We start from the raw sequence: 25864 nt of genomic DNA, 5'->3' as shown, positions 1-25864 counted from the left end.
AAATTTATGCTAAAACAGTAAAAGCAACCTTCTGTTCTTTTTAACAATGAGAAAGCTTCTGATTTGCATGTAGTGAAATTTCCAGCTGGTTGAAAGATTGGGTGTTTTACATAACTTGCATCAGAGATTTGAGGGTACTCATACCCTCTAGGAATGCAAGCATTGGTGATATTTCTTTTGCTAGATTTTGAAGCTGCAAAAACAATATATAAAACTAACTTTAATTATTCAAGTATATAAAACAAATTATTTTGTAGCATATTTTCTTTAGAACTTACACATCCTAAGTACAAAAATATATTGATCCATTGATAATAGTTTTATTCCAAGTCTAATATGCACAAATAAATGCTAGCAACGAACATATCAACTGAATAGAAAATTGAATCATCTATGTAAGAAACCACGAAACTCAAAGATCAATATTATCATAAGGAAAATGGAAAATTACATTAAGTCAAACAGGTTAATATAAAATAAGAAAGGGAGTGTTAATAAATTAAGAGTAAAAATCATCTTCAGATCCTCGTATACAACTGACAATAATTTGAACCCCCCAAAATAGTTTAGGAAAATTTAGTCCAACAATTATAGTTTAGATAATATACTATGGAAGCAATTGAATTACTCTTCACTAGTATGTGAACCAAAACATCATTCACTATTACTTCAGACCATTCCCACTACACAATTATTTCCAATCTCAAATTTAAAGAGGAAACAATATCTTTCCTTTTGTTAGAGATTACTCCGAAGAGAAAAGTTTGTTAACAGAAGTTGAGATTAAAACAGACAAAATATGTTTGAGGGCTTGATTAGAATTCCCTCTACTATTCCTGATATTTATATATATGATGAAGGAGATACAAAAAAGGTGAAAAACTAAAGGCTGCAGCTAGGTGCTAGGTTAGAGGTTATCCAACACTCAACCTCCTAGCCTACACATCATGATTGCCTAGATATATTAATTACTCCTACACTCCCCCTCAAGCTGGAGCATACAAATTGTATGTACCCAGCTTGGAACAAATAAACTCAATTCGAGGTCCTCTTAATGACTTGGTCAACATGTCTGCGAGTTGGTCATTCGATCCCACAAACTCAGTACATATTTCCTTTGCCAATAACTTTTCACGAACAAAATGACAGTCTATTTCTATATGTTTTGTTCTCTCGTGAAACACTGGATTTGAAGCAATGTGGAGAGCAGCTTGATTATCGCAATACATCTTCATAGTCTTGATGTCACAAAACTTAAGTTCTTGAAGAAATTGCTTCACCCATATAAGTTCACATGTTAGTGATGCCATGGCTCTATATTCAGCTTCAGCTGTCGATCTAGCTACTACACTCTGCTTCTTACTTTTCCATGAAATAATATTACCTCCAAGGAATACACAGTATCCAGTAGTAGATCGTCTGTCCATAGGAGATCCTGCCCAATCCGCATCACAATATCCAGAGACATGAAAGCTTCCTCGATCTTCATATAACAACCCTTGCCCGGGAGCCTTTTTTAGGTACCTTAGAATGCGGATGATAGAATTCCAATGGCCAACACATGGAGACTGCATAAACTGACTAACCACTCCAACTGCAAAGGATAGATCTGGCCTTGTAATGGTGAGGTAAATTAGTTTTCCAACCAGCCTCCTGTATCTTTCAGGGTCAGAGAATAATTCACCTTCTTCAGTTGTTAACTTTTGATTTGGGTCCATAAGACTCTCTACTGGTTTACAATCAATCATACCAGTTTCTTGCAGGATATCAAGAGCATACTTCCTTTGAGAGATTACAATGCCATGTTTAGACTGTGCCACTTCAATGCCCAAGAAGTATTTGAGGCTTCCCAAATCCTTGGTTTGAAAATGCCTACACAAGTGCTCCTTTAATTGAGATATGCCAACAATATCATTTCCTGTAATGACTATATCATCAACATATACTATTAGGTAGATACATTTCCCAGGAGAAGTATGCGAGTAAAAGACGGAGTGATCTGCCTCACTGCGTCTCAACCCAAAACTTTGAATAATGGAGCTGAATTTTCCAAACCAGGCACGTGGTGATTGTTTGAGGCCGTATAAAGAGCGATGCAATTTGCACACCATACCAGACTCCCCCTGAGCAACAAATCCAGGGGGTTGCTCCATGTAGACTTCCTCCTCAAGATCACCATGAAGGAAAGCATTCTTGATATCCAATTGATGAAGTGGCCAATGACGAATGGCGGCCATTGCAAAGAAGAGTCGAATAGCAGTCATTTTCGCCACAGGAGAGAAAGTGTCACAATAGTCAAGGCCATAAATCTGAGTGTACCCTTTGGCAACTAATCGGGCTTTGAGCCTATCAACCTGACCGTCAGAGCCAACCTTAACTGCATATACCCATCGACAACCAACTGCCTTCTTGCCCGGTGGGAGGGGCATGAGCTCCCAAGTGTGGTTGTGTTCAAGAGCTTGCATTTCTGCAATCATGGCTTGTCGCCATCCAGGATGATCAAGGGCTTCCTTCACATTTTTGGGAATAGGAACAGAAGACACTGAAGATAAAAAAGAACAATAGAAAGGCGACAATCTGTGATAACTAAGAAAATTATAAATAGGATGGGGGTTCCGAGTGGAACGAATACCTTTTCGGAGAGCAATGGGCCAACCAGAATTACCTTCATCAGGAGGCGTGGGAGCAAGAGACGAAGGAGAAGGATCTGAAGTCGAGGAGTCACCAAATTCTTGGATAATTGGGCTATCCGTCAGAGTCCTGTGTGGGAGGTCGAGACTCGGGAAGGTATCAGTAGGTGGGGATAGGGGCTCGGGAGTAGGTGGAGTAGGACTTGGGTTGACAGAGACATCTGAGATAGGGGACTCAACCACAGGAAGAGGGAGGACTTGTTGTATGACATGAGTGTCTTGAACAGAGGAAGAGAAATAAGGGGTTTGTTCAAAGAATGTGACATTGGCAGACATGTAGTATTTCTTGGTTTCAGGAGAGTAACACCGATACCCTTTTTGAAGACGAGAATAGCCCAAGAAGACACATTTGAGAGCACGAGCAGAAAGCTTATCTAGACCTGGAGACAGATCGTGAACAAAACATACACAACCAAAAACCCAGGAGGAATGTGAAAAAGAGGGTTATCTGGAAACAAGATGGAGACAGGGACTTTATGATTGAGAGAGGAGGAAGGCATCCGATTAATAAGAAAACATGCAGTTAAGAGGGCATCTCCCCAATGATGGACAGGGATATGAGCACCAAGCAAAAGTGTGCGAGCAGTTTCAACCAAGTGTCGATTTTTTCTTTCTGCTATACCGTTTTGCTGTGGTGTGTGTGGACAAGTGGACTGATGCAAGATACCATGTGAACTTAAAACTGCAGACAAAGCAGATGAGAAGTACTCTTTGGCATTGTCACTTCTTAAGATTTTGATTACTCGACCAAATTGGTTCTTGATTTCGTGTAAAAAAGATGTGAAGATGGATAACAATTCAGAACGATCTTTCATAAGATAAACCCAAGTACATCGTGAAAATTCATCAATGAAAGTAACAAAATACTTAAAACCAAAAGACGAAATACGACTAGGTCCCCAAATATCGGAATGAATGATGGAAAAACTAGAATTACATTGTGAGAGAGACTTTTTAGGAAACGCAGATCTAACATGTTTGCCTAGTTGACATGATTCACATTCTAAGGTGTGGAGACCACTAAGTTCAGGACACATTTTTTTTAATTTAGACAAATGAGGGTGACCAAGTCGATCATGTAACACTTTAGGACTAGGAGCTGCAACACATGACACTCGTGGACGAGATCCAAAATGATATAAACCGCCGGCTTCATATCCTTCTCCAATCTGTCTCCCCGAACCACGCTCCTGTATAACAAAAGATTTGTGATCAAAGGTTACTGAACAGTTGAACAATTTGGTTAACTGGCTTAAGGAAATTAAATTAAAGGGACAATTAGGGACAAAAAGGACAGATTTTAGAGTGAGGGAGGGAGACAGGATGACTCGACCGACTCCCTTTGAGGAAGTTTTAGAGCCATTGGCAAGGGTTATAAAATGAGGTTTGTCTTGAAATGAAATGGTTGAGAACAAAGAGGTATTACCAGAGATGTGGTCAGAAGCACCAGAATCAATTACCCATGAATGGTGACTGTCAATGGATTGAGAAATGCAAGCTGTTGAAGTACTCGGGGCTTGAGATGATTGTGTCAGGCTGCTGGACTTGAGACGTAGGTACTCTTGATACTCGTCCTCAGTGAATTTGGACTCAGTAGTGTCAGCCTGAGAGACATTAGCAGTCTTAGAAGGAAAACCATGTAAGGAGTAACAGTTTTCTTGAGTGTGACCCATCCTCTTGCAATACGTGCATTGAGGACGTCCACGGCCTCCACGTCCACCTCCTCTAGGTCCACGTCCTCCTCTTCCTCGAGTAGCGGCCATAACAGATGAATCTACTCCAGCATGAGATTCTTGAATTTCAAGTGTTGGGACTTTTGGGACACGAATCATACGCTGGATCAGGGTGTCCATGGAAGGGACCTCATGAGAGGTCAACAGTTGATCTCTAATGTGATTGAAGTCTGGATGAATGGCGCGAAGAATCATCACCATATAGTATTTGTCCAGCTTCTTCATTTCATCTGAAGCGTCGACTTCGAGAAACATCCGCAGGTCTTCCACGGCTGATTGTGCTTCATTCATGAAGGAGATCATGTCATGATTGGTCATTTTCAGAGATGCCAACTTGTCCGCCGAATCATATAGGCGTTGGATATCGTTGGCATAGATATTCTGAGTCCTCTTCCAAAACGAGTGACATGTTTTGAATGCCCTAAGAGACATTAACAGTCTCGGCTCCACGGATTGCCACAACAAGGCACACAATTGAAAATCTGCTTGCTTCCACTGTTCGGCTTTTTCTTGAGGCACATGGCTTCCGTCTTTCTCAAGGTGGTCATGATGTCCTTGACCAAGGAACCACATCTCGACAGCAGCGGACCAAGAGAGGTAATTTTGTCCATCTAGCTTCTCGGAAGTAATGGAAGGACTTCCAGAGAATGAAATAACACTTCCAGAGGCCATTTCTGATCAAGGGAACAAAAAACAGAGAGCAGAAACGCAGAAACGCAAAAAACAGTGGAGATTTTTAAACGACCGAGGGAGATGTCCGCAAGGGTGACGTCTGGACCTCACTGAATCGGAGTTTTGAGGGTTGGAACAGCAGCAGAAGACTCCGGCGAGAGCTACGGAGGTGGCGCCGTGAGGTTCCGAGCAGCAGAAGGCGGCGCGTGGGCTGCACGCGCCTGTTCGCAGCGGAGAGAGAAGCGGCGCGTGGCGGCGCGTCGACGGGAGGCTGGTTCCGGCACCGGTGGGGTTGGCTGTCGCTCGGAGAGGCGCTCCAGATCCAGTGGTCGCCGGCGAAAACTGAGGTGGTCGGAGACGGCGGCCGGCGGCGAACAGTGGCGGACTGCGGCGGAACAGTGGCAGACAGCGACGGTTTTGTGAACAGTGACAGTGGGTAGCTTTGGATAGTGTTTTATGGCAGTGAACAGCTACAGACGGTGATTAACAGTGACGAATAGCGGCGGACAGCCGCGGACGATGGCAACAAGTGCCAATGGACAGACCAGACAGAAACCAGAGCGGGATCGACCCGCTCTGATACCAAGTTGAGATTAAAACAGACAAAATATGTTTGAGGGCTTGATTAGAATTCCCTCTACTATTCCTGATATTTATATATATGATGAAGGAGATACAAAAAAGGTGAAAAACTAAAGGCTGCAGCTAGGTGCTAGGTTAGAGGTTATCCAACACTCAACCTCCTAGCCTACACATCATGATTGCCTAGATATATTAATTACTCCTACAACAGATAAGAACAGTAACTCATACTTACAAAGCTTCAACTCTCTATATTTCAGTCTCTCCTCTAATGATTTCCATGCCACATCCTGTAGAAGGATTTTAGATTTGGTTACAAGGATAACTTAATCAAACATATGCAACCTAAATTTGATTGAAACAAATAGTTGTAACAATAGAAAACACAATCAATACAATCAACAAACCTTTAAGAATTTTTTTAAAATAAAATAAACCCATCAAAGATAACTTTAGAAAGGTAGACTACAAAAACTGGTAGTTAAGCCAAAGAAATAAATAAAGTTAGGAAGGTTTAGTTTCGTAAGGGGGAACAATAATAATAAAAGGGAGGAACCACTTGAAAGAGAGCTTGATTCCTTGTATGTTCGGTTTATATTATCCAATGTAATATAGATCCATTCTTGCATTTTACTTTCCAATTTCAGTGAGAGTTCCTAGTACTATGCTAGAAAATATTCATATACTTGAAAAATGTAAGGAAATAAAAATACCAAGCGCAAATCTTTCTTTTCCCTAATCTCATTTATATTGCATGTATTGAATCCATGCTTACAAAAGGATTGCTTTTACAAACTAACTTCTCGAAAAGATTTGATACCCTGTCAAAGGAAAATCTGCGTCTGATTGTAAATCATCATGCGCTGCATTTGCAAAAATTACCAAAAGGTTTTAATACACAATTCAACCCTCTCGTGTATTTGACCTATTTCCACACTTCATTTCATTAGAGCATTAGCAGATAAGCAATACAAATTTGATATCTTAATACTAATAAGCATCATCCAAAACATTTAAATTTAAAATATACGTAACTGATTTCAATCATCAGAAAAAGTTGAAAGGCACCTGACCCAGTTGTGGCAAACTCCAAGTGTAAAGGTTGTATGTAACCCCAGACAATCTTATAGTTCGCAAAGAGTGAGCTAAATCTGCATTAAGTTTAGTTGATGCAACCTGCAAATATCAATATAAAGTTCAAAATCTATTCAGAAATTGACCAGATATGTCCATACAGAACAATTTATTTTGAATACAATTGGGATGTTTTGGTATTGTAGAATATACAAGGGAAAGTTAAGCTAAAAGGAGACATAGGTATCTCCAAAAATAAAAGCCAGAATGAATATTAAGAAAATACGAAATCAACAACGTAATTGTACAAAGGTGACCTTTCATTAATATATAAAGCTTGTGACACAAGGCTAAAAACCTAAACAAATATGATTTTACAAAGTTACCAAAGCTTTTCCAAACACCAGAAACTATCGCTGACAAGTATCACCTGGACAAGAAAAGGTATTGTAAGGTATCCCCATTAGGGATTTCTTACGAGAGTTTCTTAAGCCATCTTTTGTAGTCCCCACTGTTGACATATATGGTGAAGAGACAAAAATTATTCTCCCCCTCCCCCTCCCTCTCCCTCTCCCTTTCTCTCTCTCTCACCCTATCACAGTATTCTCCGACGACCACTGTATTAGGGTCGCCTCCTCGAGCGACGACCAACTCCGTCGAGATCAGGGCCAGAATCTTCTCCAAGCGCTGTCACGCACATTGGTTTTCTTCACCATTGTTGAACGCATACGGCTCACGTGTTGCCTTCCAGTGATCAGATGTTCTTCGTGTCACCGCCATCCGACTTATCGGAGCACATTGAGTCCATATATGCCTTTGCTTCCTGATTTCAAAGTCATTTGGTGGGTCACCTAAGTTTTCCTCTCTCTTCAAACCCTAGGTTTTCTTGGTTGTTGCATTTCTGCAATATATCTTTGTCTTTGCTTGCAACACGCTCTTGTCTCTGATCTAAGCACAAATCAAAGTCTCTATTAGTCACTCGTCATTAGTGATAGCAACCAAGTGTGTCACTGGTAACAGCGTTGCTGTCAGCAACATCATCTTCTTCTTCCCTACATATGGGTTCGTTTTGCCTTCCATTTTTGTTGAACCCTTGCAGCTCTTGTGGTAGAGTCTTTTGAAGAGCCTAAAAGAAAACTTAAACCTACATATCTATTTACAAGTCTCCAAAAGGCAAACCGTGCTATCAGCTACTCCATAGTATGTTTCAAAACAGACCTGCAAAGATATCCTACTCTATGGATTTGGCTTTGTCTAATCTTGCTACCAACTATCTGGATCGGTTCTGAGCTATCCAAGGAATTTCGCAACCAAATTCATGGGTTGAAGGTTGCACATGACGTGAGGGGGAGTCTGTTTCTGGTGAGATCCAAAATCTTTGTCAACAATTTCACTGGCCCCTTGTTAGATGTGTATTGGTTTGTTTTCTCTGAAAAAATTATACCTTTCATTCAATAACTCCAATGAGTCAATTCCCAATGATTTGGGAAATCTATCAAGCCTGCAAGGAACAGTTAATTTGTCTCAAATTATTTTAGTGTGCCTTGATGAATAGAGACCAACTGCCTTTATTGGCAATTATGGTCTATGAGTCCTCCCTTGAAGAATTCATGTGGTTCTGATATTTCATCTGCTTTTCTAATAGTCTCCTTGCTCTTGTCCACTTATCATGTCTTTAGCGATCATAACATTCTTTATTGGAATTTTCTAATGCATGTCATTTGTCTTCCGTTGCTAGGCACGTGGTTTCTATCTTGTCCTATTACGTAAAAGTATCGTCTCTTTGCCATTGTCCACGCCGTTCGGGAATGGCAAACTAGTCTGCTGCAGTTTGTCGCTGTCGGCCACTACTAGCACCATCCATTGTTGATGGTAATCTTGTCCGCCTCAGTTTATCGCTGTCCGCCATTGTTGGCTGCCATTTGTTGTTGATGGAAATCTAGTTTGTCGTGGTCTATCAATGTTTGCCATTGTTGGCGCCATATGTTGTTGATGACAATCTTCTTTGACAAAATCATCTTAATTGAAGTTATGTGGTTGTGCACCACCATCTAATATTATTCTCCATAGTTGTTGTTAGTTGTTTATCGGCCTTTGTCTGCTGCCAGCCAACTTTGATGTCAGCTGGCCATTGTCACATGCCAGTAACATTCTTTGTCACTGAAACATCTCTAAATATTTTGTCAAAGCTAGATGTCTACTTTGCAGTTTGTGCTCAAATCGTCTTTGTCAATGGATTTATTTGAACTTAATTGTGCTTTTGATTTTGATAGCACATTCTTGAAGTCCATTATAATCAATCATCCAATTCCTTTAGTTGTTGGTTGTGTCAATGTGCATCTTGTTCTAAGTCAACGTTCCCACGTCTATTGTCTCATTCGAGAAAAGTCGTTATTTAGAGTTTGTTGTATCAAATGACCAACTTACATATGTGTTGACCAAGTTCTTAAGGAGATCTCTAATTGAGTTTATCTATTTCAAGCTTGGTACATACAATATGTATGCTCCAGCTTGAGGGAGAGTGTTAGAATAATTATTAAATTTATGTATGTTAGAGTAATTATTAAATCTAAAGTAGGGAATAGTGTGTTGGAAACTATTTTCAGCTGTACCTATGAGTCTAGTGCAACCTATGAGTAGTACCTAGTTTTGTTCCTAGGAAGTCTAGTGTAGTCCTTTGATCTTTCATCTTCCCATTGTATCACATTTTCATCAATACCAATAGAAGACCAAACGAGGAGTCTTTTAAGCTCTTCAAAACCTATCCAAGGCATCTAAAATGAATCTACTTATCTCTGTTTTTAATCTTCACAAGCTTTATTTAGAAATTTGAGTTTTTATTCTACATGAATAATTTCTTTACAAAAAAAAAAGTTAAGTTGAAGAAACGAGGTGTACTGCATAGGATCTCTCCAATGATAGGTTTTTTTAGGATTTGGTTTCTTCAAGTTAAATAACTCATTAAGAAACCAACACTGGAGATGTTCTAAGAGTAATTTCCTCTCTAAATGATTATGACCAAAAGATTATCTACACTTAAAGTTTCCCTCCCATCTACTGAAAGCAACAAGAGAGTTTTGATGGCCAAAAAACTATCAAAACAACAACATAATAATGCAAAATTTATTACAGCGATTTATAATCCAATCCCATCCCAACACCGTCAATACACAAAATTAAACACCACGACCTACTGACCTTAATTAAAAAAAAAAAAAACTATCAACAAACTCTTAAGAATGCTAAATATTCTGATCCTCACCACTTATTTGTAGGCCTATAAAATCTTTTCCTCACGGCCCATTATCAAGATTATTGAGGAGAAAAACAACTAATGTCATTGCATCACATCACATAAATGTACATTACAACATGTTTACAAAGAAAGTTCCACAATTTCCTTTGCAGACTAAAGAAATAACTTTTTGATGCATATGGATTTATCTGTATATAAACAAAATGGTCATATATAGTGAATGAAAAAACCTGCAAAGAAGCCCCACCAAGTTCAACTATTCCAGTTGTTTCCTGAGGCTCGCGTCCCAAGTTTCCAAGAGCATAATTTACTGCAACCCAAGAAGAGATGCCTTGTTCCTCCCCTACATTTAGATTACAAACTCCATCATTGACATGAATAACTTCATCTCTAACAGAGATATAAAATCAGTAAAACTATTTTTTCAAAATACTACATTAAAAATAGTAGTAATAAGTCACACTGTTTTATAGAATATCTGACATGGCATTGAGTGTCATTATTTAGGTTGGTGTTCAGCATCAGCTAATGGCCATTTGTTTTCTACTTGATACTCCTTCCAGTTTTACTTTCCAGAGAACTAGAATCCATCTCCAGTAAATTATCACTTTTACATGTGTGTGAGTGTGTTTGTGTGTGTATACATCCACCCAAGCACACAAGAAAGACGACAACTGTAGAGAACTAGAATCCCTTCTCCTCCACTACACAATGTATTAGTTTGTCTTGAAAAGAAAAAATACAACCAGCTACAAGATTAAAATTGCACTATTTAACACTTCCCTAAAGGCATCATTTGAACATTCACAACCTCACCAAAATCATAAAACTTGAACTATGTAACATGTTAAGATATATTTAATATCTTATTTTCTGTTTCTATTGTTATTATTCTTCATATGTATTTTGAGCTTAGCCCATATGTTCATTATTATAAATACAGCCCCTATCTGTATTTTCTACACAAGGGAGATTAATCTCAATCCCTATTTTCCCTATATTCAATATGGTATCTAGAGCTTAAGGATTTTGTTTTCCTACCTCTGTCTATGACCACTGCCACCACTGTTCACCGCCATCGGCCGCCGTCCACCGCCACCGGCCGTCACCGTCGCTGGAGGTTCAGTTTTGACCAACAACCACACGTTTGTACTCGTCTCGACCTTGGCATTCCAGATTTGGGCTTCGTGTTTCCATTGGAGCACTTTGAATTTTTAGGGTTTATTTCTCTCCTCCATGGCGTCTTCCGCTGCTGCTTCGTCCCCTTCTGTCGTGTCGTCTCCATGTCTGATTCATCCATTTTTCCTCCAAACATTAATGTGCACTTGCCCATTGATAAGTTAGATGGCAAGAATTATTCAACATGTGCGCCCGACGTTAAAGTTTGGCTTGAGAGTCAGGGGTATCTTGATCATCTTACCCTCAAAGTGACTGATGTTGATATCACTGAGTTTCCTCGTTGGAAGAGAATTGATGCTCATTTATGCATGGTTCTCAAGAATACGATTCACGCTTCTTTGAAACAACAATTTCGTGCCTACGGCACATCTTATGAAGTCTGGGAACAGGTCAAATTATTGTACAGCAATGACACTCAATGTCTATATGGTGTCTGTCAAGACCTGCTTAATGTAGTTGCTTCTCATACTCAAGACCCTGTTGCATATTATGTGGGTAAGGTGACTGAGCTTTTTCATGAATTTAAGGATGTATTACCTATTGCCTCTACTCTTGCTCAGGAAATCGAGCAACGATCACACTTCTTCATGGTTATGATGTTACACGGGCTTCCTGAAAAATATTTCCATGTCCGTGATCAGATTTTGGGTTCTACGGTTATACCCAATTTTACCTCTACTTGTTCCACCCTTTTGCGTGAGCCTTGTCAACCTTTTGTTGATCCACCTATCCATGCCAATGATTTCTCTGCTTTGGTATCTCACAGTGATGATCGTCACCGCTCACGCTAGTCGAAGAAAGGGCGTCACAAATGTGATCATTGTGGCAAATTCGGCCACAAAATTGATCAGTGTTATGCCATACATGGTCGTCCTCCTCGATTTGTTGTTGTTGTGCACAGTGATCCTCCGTCACAACCATCTTTTGCTAATCCTCATTCATTTGTTTCCGCCACCGACAAATCTGCTCTCTTCAATGAATTTCTCAAATGGAATGAGGATCGTAAGCTTTCTAGTTCCATGGCTTTTGTTGCCCACACAGGTACATCTTTTGCTGGTCTGACTCAATCTTCATCTGTTGATCCTTGGGTGTTCGACTCAGGTGCCACTGATCACATTATTGGTAACAAATCTTTGTTTTCCTCTTTGTCTTCTCTAGATAATTTACCCTCTGTTACAATGGCTAATGGGTCTCGTGTTTAAGCTCATGGTGTTGGGACTGTCGATCTTTTTCCTTTTTTATCCATTGATAATGTTCTTTATGTCCCTGGGTCTCCTTTAACTTATTATCCATTAGTCGTCTAACTCGATCTCTTGATTGTGTTATTTCTTTTACCCAATCGTCCGTTTGTTTACAGGACCGGAGTTCGAGATAGGTGATTGGCACCGGATGTGAGTCTCATGGTCTTTATCACCTCTGCCCTTCTTCTCATGTTGGCGCAGTTATGGAGTCTCCAACTCTTCTTCTTCATGCTCAGTTAGGCCATCCTAGTCTTGCCAAGTTGCAGCAACTTGTTCCTGGCTTTTCCATGTTGTCCAAGTTGGTGTGTGAGTCATGTCAGTTAGGCAAGTATAGTCGTAGTTCTTTTCACACACAGTGCTTTGTACCCTTTTGCCTTAGTTCACTCTGACATTTGGGGACCTAGTCGTGTTGCATCTAGTCTAGGTTTTCAATACTTTATTACTTTTATTGATGATTATTCACGGTGTACTTGGTTATTTTTAATGAAGAGTCGTTCTGATTTATTTTATATCTTTCAATCTTTTTTTCATGAAATTCAAACTTAATTTGGTGTTCCTATTAAAATTTTGAGAAGTGATAATGGTCGTGAATATCTTTCCAATTCTTTTAAACAATTTATGGCTTCCCGTGATATTCTGCATCAAACTTCTTGTGCATATACACTTCAACAAAATGGGGTGGCTAAACGGAAAAATAGACACCTTATAGAAACCGCTCGCACTCTTTTAATTCATGGTGAGGTTCCTCATTCTTTTTGGCGTGATGTTGTTCTTACTGCTTGTTATCTTATTAATCACATGCCTTCTTCGGTTTTAAATAATAAAATACCTCATTCCATTTTATTTCCTCATGAACCTCTTCATCCCTTACCTCTCAAGGTTTTTGGGTCTACATGTTTTGTGCACAATTTTAGTCCTGGGCTTGATAAATTGTCTCCTCGATCACACAAATGTGTTTTTTTAGGGTTTACGCGATCCCCAAAAGGATACAAGTGTTTTTCTCCTTCTCTTAACCGCTATTTTGTTTGTACAAATGTCACCTTCAATGAGTCTTCATTTTACTAACAAAATTCTTCTCATTCCACTAAGTCTCCATCTAATACCGTCGATTTTCCTAGTCTTGTCAATATTCCTATGATCTGTGATCTTCCAAGTGTGGCTTGTACGCCGTCAGTTTCCGTTCCACCATCTCTTCAAGTTTATAGTCGCCGCCATTGTCCTCAAAAACCAGTGAGTGACTCACCTCAAGTGCCAACTACTGTGTCTCCTCCGGATCCGACAACCGAGTCTCCCTTTCCACCGAGTGACCTTCCAATCGCCCTCAGAAAAGGTATCTGTTTTACAGGTAATCCTTCTCCTCATTATATTGCTTTAAGTTACCATAGATTGTCTTCACCTTTTTATGTCTGTCTTTCGTCTATTTCTTCTGTGACCATTCCAAAATCTGTTCGTGATGCCTTAGCCCATTCTGGTTGGCGTCAAGCCATGCTCGATGAATTGGGTGCTCTTCATAATAGTGGAACTTGGGAGCTTGTCCCATTACCGTCTGTGAAATCTGTTGTTGGTTGCAAGTGGATTTTTGCTATTAAAGTTGGACCTGATGGTACTATTGATCGTCTCAAAGCACGTCTTATGGCCAAAGGTTACACCCAAATGTTTGGGTTGGATTATGGTGATACTTTCTCTCCGGTGGCTCTTTAAAAGTGGAATCTTTATCAATTGGACATTAAAATAAAGAATTATTTTATTAATAAAATCACATCAATTACATTCAAACTAAAGATCTTGGTTTTCTGAAGTACTTTATGGGTATCCAAGGGGTCAATCAAAGGAAGGTGTTGTCATTTCACAAAGAAAATATGCTCTTGATATACTAGAGACGGTTGGAAAATTGCAAGCCAACTGATTGTCCCATGAATCCAAATCAAAAGCTCATGGTTGACCAAGGTGAAAATTTCTCAGATCCAAAAAGATACAAGAGGCTGATTGGAAAACTCATTTATCTCAATATTACAGGACTAGACATTTCTTATGTTGTGGGAGTTGTTAGGCAATTCATATAGAATCCTCATATAGATCACTAAAATGTTGTAATTCGCATTCTTAGATATATCAGAAAGGTTCCCGGACAAGGAATATTGTATGAGGACAAAGACAATACTTAAATTATGGTATTGTGATGCAAATTAAGCTTGTTATCCTATTAACAAAAGATCCTCCACTGGATATTGTGCATTCATTGGAGTGAATATTGTCCCCAGGAAGAGCAAGAAACAAAAATGTTGTTGCTTAATCCAATTAGAAGTTGAATATAGAACTATGGCAACAGCCACTTGTGAAATTGTATAGATTAAATAACTCCTTCAAGAGCTGAAATTTTTTGAAGTTGAGCACACACACACACCCCAACACCAGGGTCCCAATATAGGGAGTTAGGTACCATCTTGAACTATGTAAGAAAATAAAGAATTATTTTATTTATAACACTTAGAAGAGAATATATGAGGAAAAGGGTTAGAGAGATCAAATCTCACTACTGATTCAGATTCATATACACACACATATAAGCATGGTAGTTGAATCGTGAATCGTATCGTGTATCGGAGAGCTTAAATTTTGAATCGTGAATCGTATCGTATCGTGAATCGTACGATTCATAAACATTTTATAAACATTAAAAGAATTCAGTTTATAGTTAAATATATAAGATAGATAAATATGTAAAGAGAGAATTAATAACAAAACAATCTCATAATCAAATAAAGTGGTTGTATCTATGTGTATCTACCACAGAGTTTCACAATTTCAGCAACATGGCCTTCAAAAAACAATGTGGTTGCTGCATAAGATTCCTTCAACTATAGTTATATGCTACTAAACAAATTATGCATTATAGCCATCCAAAAAATAAGTGTTTGCTCCTTGTATCCTAAACCACCTAAAAAGAAATTCTATTCTAATCATTCGTAGTTCATCCTCATCCTCTCTGAGATTTACCACCATGTGACAATTGTACTACAAACGCATATGCTCAAACCCACTGGACAAACGAACAAAGGCATGCACGAGATGACACGCAACTACCACCGCAACACTGCGCAACCAACACCGCACCATTGTGTGACCACCGCAACAAACAGAGATGACGTGATCACGAGAGGCAAGGAGGAGAACATGTTTTCGAGCACACTAACGTTAATAAGTTTCAATGTGCGAAAATAAAGGGTGAAAAAATTAGGGTTTCAATTTGGGGGTAAAGTTGTAGAGGGAAAAACTAGGTTTTCAAATTGGGGTAAATTCATATCATGAATCGAATCATGATTCGCACGATTCGGACTCGTATCGTTTGATACAAGTACGATGCAGGAGTAAAAACGATACAACTCATGATTCGTATCGCAAGGGACCTGAATCGTTTCGTATCATACGATTCGTATTGTGAATCATACAATACTTACTACACTGCATATAAGCATTAGTTGCTTACAATAAAAGCCTAAGGAATAGAAATATGAAAACCCTACATATTAGGTTATAGATAGAAACCATGGTAATTAGAATCGTATGATTCGTATCGCGATACAGTTCAAATTTCTGGTCCCACGAAACGTATCAATAGATGAATCGTGACATAAATCGGCTGAATTGTGTGGGAATCGTATGATTCCTAATTCAGTTTCATTTCACCCGATTCTGCCCACGCATACACTTCCCCAAAATATTCCCCAAAATACACATCTCATGAAGCGACACACTGCCTACATGCTACTCACACCAGATACGCTTCACGTAGCATACAATACACATCGAAAATGAAAAAACCCAACAAACTGAAAAGTCACGTTGGATGGATATTTGGTTATTAAGAAGGGAAAACAAAAGGTGGAGAAAAACCATAAAGTGGAAGAGAAAAGAAGAAGCACAGAAAACCTGACTGTCCGTGAAGAAGAAAGCATCGTGAAAGCATCTGGAACAGGTTTGCTAAAGTGTTTTCTATTGAAGTGTTTTCTGCTCAAATGTTTCCTGCCCGCCTCTAAAATGGCTTTTTGATATATTGCTTTTTGATGAAGTTTCTAGATTTTTAATTTTTATAATATTTAATTTACTGAAAAAGTAGATGTACATCACATCAACCTTTTATTTCACTTTTTCTTAAATCTTCACACGTGATCTTTCTTACCTTTTTATTTTTTGTTTAAATTCCATCTTAGAGCAGAAAGCTCAGAAGATATTCACGTGATGATCTTTCTTTATGTTTCTTTTTCAAATAAAATATACTTTTCTTTTTCAAATAAAATAAAGTTTCATAGTTTATCAAAACAGAATTAATCTTTATGATCTGCAACGTTTCATTTTCAAACAAAATATACGTTTCTTTTTATATTTTTTTATTCTGAATGTTAATTTATATTTTTTTAAGAAGAAATATTAGTTTGAATTTATTCTTATTTGTAGAATTAAAAAGAGTATGACTCAAACAAAGAGAAAGAAAGAAATAAATATTACATGGAGTCATTGTAAGAGTGTTACTCCTCATAAACTTTTAGTCAAGTGCAAATATTGTTCACATACTTATTGGGGTGGTGTTGCAAGAATGAAACATCATCTTGCTGGAACAAAGGAGAATGTCATTGCTTGTACATCTGTTCTTGATGATGTTAGAGAAATGTTTTTGAAGTTGTTAGAAAATAAAAAAAAAATAAAAGAAGCAAATCGGGTAGACTATTTTGAAGAAATAGATATTCAATGTAGTAAGAAGGGGAAACAAGGAGTTACAAAACAGAAAACCATAAATGAAATGTTTAAAGATAGAGAGTTGGTGATTCAAGATATTTGCAACTGCATATATGGGAATGCTTTGCCATTTAATTTGGTAAGAAGCTCCTTATTTACCCAAATGTTGAAATCTGTTGGGGAATATGGAAAGGGTTTAAAGCCTCCTACTTATCATGAAGTTAGAGTATCTTATCTGAAAAAAACGGTTGACAATATTCAAGCTAGTTTGGAGAAATATAAGGTTGAATGGGAAAAATGGGGATATACTTTGATGTGTGATGGTTGGACATATGGAAAAGGGAGGTCTCTTACCAACTTTTTAGTTAATAGTCCAAGCGGAACAGTGTTCTTAAAATCTATTGATACCAGTAATGTGATCAAGGATGCTAAAAAAATGTTTGAATTGTTAGGTTCTGTGATGGAATTGAAGGGATGGTTGAAGAAGTTGAGGAAGAGGATGAAGAAGATGAAGATGAGTTGCCAGAGAATGTTACATTAGATGAAGAAGATGATCTAAGTGACATTGATCTTGGAGATGATGAATGAAAGAATAAAATTGAGATGTAACATTTAAATTGGAGATCTTGACTTAATTATAATATATGATATTTTTAATGTCTTTTCTTATCATGTATCTTACAATTCATAATAAGATTCGATTCACGATTCAAAAAAATTCACAAAAAACGAATCTCAATTTGATAACCATGATAGAAACAACATAATACAACTTTTTGATCAGAAGAAAATACAAATTATTCTAATACTCCCCCTCAAGTTGGAACATATAGATTATATATTCTTAGCTTGAAACATATAAATTGAATTTGAGATCCTCTCAAAGATTTCTTTCAAAATTTCTGCAAATTGATTATTGAAGCCAAAAACTCAATGCAAAATCTTTGGACAACATCTTTTCTCTGAAATTACAACAAATTTTTATATGTTTTGTCCTCTTGTGAAACACGGAGGTTGTAAACAATGTAAAGAGGTACTTGATTATCACTAGATTGTTGAATTTCACAAAATATCATTTCTTTGAGAAATTATCCACACAAGTTCATTTGTGCTCTTCCCTATACTCATTGTATCAAAATTATATCAATATAAATAGAACTTATGAGTGGAGTGATCAAGCTCTCAAGTTCCCTCAACTCCGATCTCTTCTATTTATCTCAACTTATGTTCTAAAACAAATAGAAGCAGTAGCTTTTAAACTGTAGCTTCTAAAACAAGCCCAAATATACCTTGTTTTTCATGTTTCCCAGCTCAAGAAAGCAGTTGGATAGCATCGGCAAGGAAAATCTCCAAAGGAAGCTACTTAGGAAGAATCTTCCATTATCCAAGAGCAATTTCCACCATTTAACCTTGAGAACAAGTTTGTGTATGAGGAGGTACTGTTAGGGCCAGGTCAGAGCAACAACCTTTAAGGGAAAAGGGTCTAAAGTTGTATTGTAAGACGAAAAAGGAGTAAAAGGGTAGCAATTTAAAGGAGGTTAGGAGTGTTCATTAATTCAGTTTTCCTTATAAGTAGTATCCATATTTAACCACAATGGTAAACCTCCCTCGGGTAGAGAGGACAACTCAGGGAAATATCAATGTAGAAATGGGCAGATTCACATGGAAAGCAGTACTCTCCTTTAGAGGGGTATTTGTACACCTTGGTTCTTGGTTTGTAATGAGTTTTCAGTAATAGAGAGGAAATATAATTGTAATGAGTTTTCTGTGTTAATTGTTGTTTCTTGTTGGGCTTTAGCATTTTCAATTCTGAAAGAGGATTTCACAAGCATAAACAAAATTTGTCTTTAGAGTTAATTGCATAGTAAGTGCAACTGCCAACAAGAGATAATCGTAAGTAGGACTTCTAAAATAGATATTATAAAAATCAGCAAACCACTATACCTATCATACATGACACTCTCTAAAGCATTCTAATTAAATTCTTCACTTAATGTTTAGAAACAGTTGCTCCCTTTTCAAAAAGATATCAATGTTTTCTCTAATACATTGGACCAAACACCTCCTTGGTGACTAACATGAAATTACACATTCAACCCCAAACACATGCTTTAGTGTTCAATCTTAATGCACTGTTAGAATTTGGAATTTACACTCCCAACCAATCAAAAAGTATCTTTACCTATGGCTCCTAAGTATATATTATAAAAATTGAATCAATCCCCAACTAACAAACTAACCTAAAACTATGTATTAAGAAGTGGATCTTAAACCTAATTCAACTCCACAAAACCGGCTTGTAAGGTGAGGTTTGCACCCACTTATATGCTCTAAATTGAAATTTATCTCTAGCACATCGAGGTTATATACAACTCGAGCATGAGATTTGACATTAATGGGTGGTTTAATAACAGTCTGATAGTGAGTGGAACAATTGACCCAACTAACAACAAATTCGCTAGGATAGTTTCTAAACTATGGGTTTGATACCATGTTGAGAAATGGATTTTAAGCCTAACTCAACTCCAAAAACTAGCTTGTAAAGTGAGGTTTGCACCAACTTATATACTTTAAATTAATTTTATCTCTAGTCGATGTGAGACTTTCAACACTATATATGCCCATAACCAAACAAATATTCTTGAGTTCAATATTAATGCATGGTTAATATAAAGAATTTTACACAGAGATGCCATTTATTTATTACTTCTAAATTACTATACTCAAATATTAGCAAAATTACCCAATTTTACACTAATTAAGAATGTTAGTTAAGTTCATTTAATGTTATTGATCTCATAAAATAAAGAGAAACATCTTCCAAATCACCGCAATCACACTTTATCGAGGATAGTGTCCATACACAATGGTATCTTTGAAATATTAACATTAAATAGGTTTGACTTATTTAAAATTTGTTTATTCAAAGCTCACTAAACATGATTATATTTCTCCTATATTTAAGTCCATGGAAATTATATATTATAGAAGCCAATCAAGCGGACCTTACATAGCAATTTGTGATCAATGTATATATATAAAAGTCAACAAACATTGTGTATATTACAGTATGATTAAGTAACACTAGAACTAGATCTTTAATGCCTTTCTAATTAAATTTTCACCTTTCTTTAGCTCATGGACATGTCCACCAATGTCCCACGGTTATGCAACATACTAATATGGTAAAGCCAAAAGGAAGTAAATGTTTGTTAAGGATTGTTTTCACCAAGGACCAAATTCAGACAATGTCCAAACAAATCGACCTAGGATTCACTACATTAACTGTCCAACTCCTTGGTTTAACTAAATTCTTAACAAAGAGAAACAGTAAGCACATATTTTCTCAAATACATCGAACCAAACGCAAACTAACCTGAAACGACGCGTGCCCATTCATCCTTGAACAGGAACCCGGACGCCTTCAAGGCCCGTCTGCAACATTCCAGAACCTTCTCTGCTTCCTCGGAGCCGAGCTGCTCGAGCTCCTCGGACGCCGCGAGGCGCACGACGGTGTTCCCCCACTCCCGGTGAGGCACCTTGCCCTTGGCGAACCGGACAAGCTCGGCGACGGCGCCACGGAGGGCGTCGGGCGGGGCATCGAAGCCGGGAACAGCGGCGGCGGAGTGAGCGGCGGCGAGGAGGCTGAGGCCGGGGCCAAGAAAGTGGTAGACGGAGAGGCGGAGAGCGTCGGGGCCGGCCCGGAAAGCGAGGGCGAAAGAGACGGGGCGAGAATCGGCGAATTTGGGGGAGGAGTGGATTTGGAGGGCGGTGGAGAAGAGGTAGAAGAGGAAGGGAGCGGTGAAGAAGAGGAAGGCGAAGAGGAAGAGAAGGCATTTTCCGGTGTGGGGTTTGTTGGGATTTGGATTTGTGTGAGTGGAAGAAGAAGAAGGAGAAGAAGTGTAGAGGGAGATCATGCGAGGGTGCAGCTGGGTACGGTGGGGTGGAATGTAGGAAGGAGGAGAGGAAGGGGACGAGGGAGAATAGGGAGAAGAAGGTCGAGAGCCTTTTTGGAAACTCATTGGTGGTGGTTGCCCGGAGAAAGCGGTGGCGCTTTGGAATGGGATTGTGCAGTGTGGTGTTGGGAACGAACTGCAATGCAATGGTAGGAGGTCGAGAAGTTTTGAGCTTCAAGAAAAAATGTAGGTTGATTGAATGATCGATTGTAACAACTTTCAAAGTAATATTAATTTAATTTTATAATAATTATGATTAAATTTAAATACGTATACACAGACAGAAGAAAATTTTTAAAAATTCCTTTTTTAAAATATTTAAAAATCTGGTCTTTCATTTTTATTTTAATTCGTCATTTTTTCTAATTAAATTATATCTTTAGTTTTCATTTTCATAATAAAATATCGATTTGGTCCCCTTCTTTTTATTTGTCTTATGACAAGTTTTTTGATTTTTTTATTATTGATAATAAATTATAAATGTGTAACAATTTGTTTTAAGAATTTAATGAAATATAAATTTATAAAATGTTAAACTTAGATAATGATATTATTGAAATGATAATAAACATAAGTCATGAAATACATCATTTAGAACAACAACATTATAGAAATATGCTTAATCTAATCACAACAATAACCATTAACAAAGACCTCAATATTTGGTTCGATAAAATCATTGTCTGTTTGGAAGACAATAATATCACCTTCTTTTAACTCATTTTCACAACAAAATAACCCCCAACCTTGACCTATCTTTGTTGAACTTCTATTCCTATTTGATAATAGGATTTTGCAATTGACTATAGTTTTGGGCCCTATAAGAAACACATCTTCTACATTCTCGTCCCAAATGAAGTTGGCAAACTTTGATGGCAAGTCCTGTATGATTCAAATTTTATTATTAGTGCATTAATTATTTTCATTTAATTATATGTAAATTGATATGATAATACTTGATATGATATTACAATAACTATGATTATGTGAAACAAAGAATTTCCCAAATACTGAAACCGCATGTGAAAGTCACTTTTGATGTCATACAAATCTCTCATATTACTCCAACCTTCTATGATTTTTGGGTTATTTGAATCCATGTTATAGGTAATTGTCGTGCTCTTACCATTTACATCTACCAAGTGCCATTGTGGAACTAATTCGTGTTCATAAGCAACAGCAAAATGTCGATCGACAAATCCAAATGGCTACAAATTAATAAACACAGTAAAAAAAGAAACAAATTTATCTCTGCAACAAAATGAAAACATACACTCAAACAATTATATGAGGGAAAAATCTGAAAATCTTAATGTGGCTGATACAATATGAATCAGGATGATACAATTCACACCAGAAAACACATACAACAACAAATATTAATGCTTTCCAAACATTTATTTTTGTTATTAAATTTACAGCATACCTGAGAGCAGATGTAGATTGTGTTGAAGTTCCAAAGAATTGTTCCGTTGTTTGCTCCATCTGTACTGGTTTGCTCCATCTCCATTCATGTATTTGCAGAAAAAAGTGAAGGTTTAAATATATGGGTAACTGAAAAGGAGTGTGAATGAATGGTAAAGTTGAAGTTGGGAATGGAATAGCAAAGATTATCACGTCGAAAAGGAATCTTACCTAAAAGTGGCAGCAAAAATTCAGTTTCATGTGCAAATAGTGGCTGTAATTGTAAAGTAACTGAAATATATGTTGTAGGTGTTTTTTGCAGATATTTTAATATATAAAGAAACTTAAACAAAAACAATTTACAACTGTACTGCAGAAACATAAAACATAAAGCATTTATAATAGTAAAGCCACTTGTACTATAGTAAGGAATAAGAACATCTGGGTAGATATTTTTTTTTCACAATACATTAAAGCCACAAACAAAAATAAAAATAGCAACAATTGAGAATCTTTATAACTGTTATAGTATCTGTACTGCAGCAAACATGGTGTTCAAAATATCAATCTATGACTGGACAATGCAATAATGCAATTCAAAGAAGTATCAATGACCATGTACTTTTCAATATGGCTGCATCTATGAATAAAATCCTGAAAGTGCATACTATACACTATGGCATATTATAATCTGCAAGAAAATAAAGGAATTACAGTTAAAAATACAATAATTGACAAATTATAATAATTTTCTTAAGTAAGTTGTATACCTCTTATCAAAGATTTACAAATATTTCTTTGTAAACCACATTTGTAGTTGTATTGCTTACTTTTTCATCTTCATCCAGAATTATAATCTGCAACAAAACAAAGGAATTACAGTTAAAGATACAATAATTGACAAATTATAATAATTTTGTAAAGTAAGATGTATACCTCTTATCAAAGATTTTCAAATATTTCTTTGTAAACCACATTGGTAGTTGTATTGCTTACTTTTCCATCTTCATCCAGAATTAAAATTTTGAGTCCTTGCTTTGTTGTGACTCTAGAAATTGCTACGTACAATTGTCCATGAGTAAAAACTGGGCAAGGAAGATAAAGTCCAACTTTAGAAAGAGTTTGTCCTTGACTTTTGTTTATTGTCATTGCAAAGCATAAGGATATTGGAAATTGCCTCCTTTGAAATTTAAACGGGATGCTGGAATCAGAAGGTGTCAAGTTCATTCTTGGAATGAAAATTTTGTCACCAACATTTTTCCCTGTTATGACAGTAGCAAAGATAACATTCTTTCCCAAATCATTAACTTGCAACCTTGTACCATTGCAAAGACCATTTGCTTGATCAATGTTTCTTAAAAGCATAATTGGTACGCCAACTTTCAATTTAATCCTATGATTTGAAATTCCTGAATATTTGATATCATTTAGAAACTCTTGAGTAAACCACTCACCTTGAATTTCTTGATTATCATCAGATTGGCAAGGAGTGTCTGAACTTAAATAAATTTGTTCTTCACCAGGAATCAAAGATAAAATGAAGTCATTTACTTGTTCAACACTCTCAATTGTAGGGCAAAGTATAGCATCGTCATCAAAGAAGCCAGGATTCATGATATTTTCAATTAGACCACCATAAACAAATTTGAATAAAGAAAGTAAAGGTGTTTCACTTTCTGTTGGTATTGAAATGTTAGCTTCACCACTTTCATTGAAATTCATATTTCCATCTCCAATTTTAAGAATCCAATCAACAAATTCTTTTATATGTATTGCACTTTCATTTGAAACAGCACATTTTAACCTCATGTTTTGTGATAGCCTAAGAACTGTGCAATATTGCCACAAATCAGAGTAATTAATTGATGAATTCACAATATCATACCTGTATCCCTTTCTTACTACTAGCAAGATTTGTCTAAAATCACCGCCCAAGACAACAACCTTTCCACCAAATGGTTTGTCAGCATTATCTTCATTTGTAGCTCTCATAATGTCTCTCAATGTTCTATCAAAAGCTTGGAAACATAACTTATTCATCATAGGAGCTTCATCCCATATGATAATTTTTGTTTCCATCAATAGTTTAGCACGAAGACTTCCTTGATTGATGTTGCACGTTGATTCATCATTGATTGCTAGTGGTATGCAAAAAGTAGAATGAGCAGTTTTACCTCCAGGAAGCAATAAATATGCAATGCTGCTTGAAGCTACATTAAGCGCAATCATTCCCTTTGCTCTAATAGCAGCTGACAAAAGTTTCCACAAATATGTTTTTCCAGTCCCACCATAACCATATAAGAAAAAGAAATTTCCTACATCTGAATTCACTACTGTCATAATTCTGTTATAAACATGTATTTGCTCATTAATGATTGACTACAATAGAGAGTGATGTAGCTTCTCCATTTCTTCTTTATCATAATTCAGTTCATCAATAATGAACCTATTATTGAATTTGAAGTAATGAGACAAATCAGGTTGAGGAAGGGAACTATAATCTGTTAAAGATCGCCGATTGGAATTTAGAAGTTCTTCTACTTCTAGGAGACACAGATTGTGTAAATCATGCTCTTCCATTTGAAAACCTACAAAAAAAAAAAACATGTCATGAATAAACAAAATATGGAATAAAGAATGGAGATTATTTATATTTAGTACCTGGTATGTTCAAGTGTTTCCTTCTTTGGTATTGGATACCATCTGGCAATAAATTCCAAGTTGTATCCCAAACAACTTTTGGCTTTGACATTGTATTCATGATTAACAAAGAAACAAATAACCTTCTAAGTTGATTTCCAGATGCAAGATGGCAAGCCTCTTTAATAGCATCAATGAATTCTTTGTCATTTGTCAATAATCCCAATTCCTGGCAAGCCTCTTGGTATGTAGAGAATGTTTTACCATTAATTGTTTTTATATTACCATGTTTAATACAACCTTTTTTTTTTGTCAGTGAGATTCTCATGTAATAGCATTCACCCGATCCTGGAGAAACATATGTTAGTCTTCCAATACTATAACCCTGCTTTCTTGGTTTCCATTGTAAGACCCGTGAAATTTAATTAATTAAATAATTAATTAATTAATAAATGCGGGTAGGAGAATTAATTATGACATTAATTATAAGTGGAATGATGTGGAAAAGTGCTAGCTCAAATGGTTGAGAGTACTTTGGTTTGTGTGAGAGGACTTGGGTTCGAGTCCTATGTATGCCATTTTGCATTCTTATTCATTGTAATTTTAATATAGCACGATCATGTGTTGAAATAATATTGGATTGAATTATGATTGTTAGCATGAAATTTGAATTGGTTAAGTGGTTTGATATTGTTTGGGGAAA

At 36.9% G+C, this 25864-nt stretch overlaps 2 protein-coding genes across 5 annotated transcripts in view; both read right to left on the bottom strand.

The window, feature by feature from the left end:
* The window catches only part of LOC114188020 (probable apyrase 6), a 32353-nt gene extending 11046 nt beyond the window's left edge, over positions 1-21307 (bottom strand). For 2 of the 4 annotated variants that reach the window (XM_028076497.1, XM_028076500.1), the window contains exons 1-5: positions 20538-21307; positions 10238-10350; positions 6746-6853; positions 5913-5967; positions 29-193 (exon numbers count right to left, since the gene is read on the bottom strand). In XM_028076497.1, the coding sequence (XP_027932298.1) occupies positions 29-193; positions 5913-5967; positions 6746-6853; positions 10238-10350; positions 20538-21183 (1087 nt within the window). In that variant the 5' untranslated portion in view covers positions 21184-21307. The remainder of the gene's footprint in view (positions 1-28; positions 194-5912; positions 5968-6745; positions 6854-10237; positions 10351-20537) is intronic. The other 2 variants (XM_028076501.1, XM_028076498.1) reach the window with 2 other exon arrangements.
* A 1881-nt stretch (positions 21308-23188) lies between these two features.
* LOC114188325 lies at positions 23189-25273 on the bottom strand. Its single transcript, XM_028076922.1, has 7 exons — positions 25183-25273; positions 24968-25109; positions 24344-24865; positions 23909-24019; positions 23518-23785; positions 23310-23378; positions 23189-23212 (listed from the first exon to the last, which is right to left on the bottom strand). Exons 1-7 carry the CDS (start codon positions 25271-25273, stop codon positions 23189-23191), a joined length of 1227 nt encoding a protein of 408 aa, XP_027932723.1.
* Between the last annotated feature and the right edge of the window lie 591 nt (positions 25274-25864).

Source organism: Vigna unguiculata, chromosome 6 (assembly GCF_004118075.2).
Source record: "Vigna unguiculata cultivar IT97K-499-35 chromosome 6, ASM411807v1, whole genome shotgun sequence".
Lineage (NCBI taxonomy): Eukaryota > Viridiplantae > Streptophyta > Magnoliopsida > Fabales > Fabaceae > Vigna > Vigna unguiculata.
Note: the sequence above shows the minus strand (reverse complement) of the source record. Positions and strands in the feature narration are given on the sequence as shown.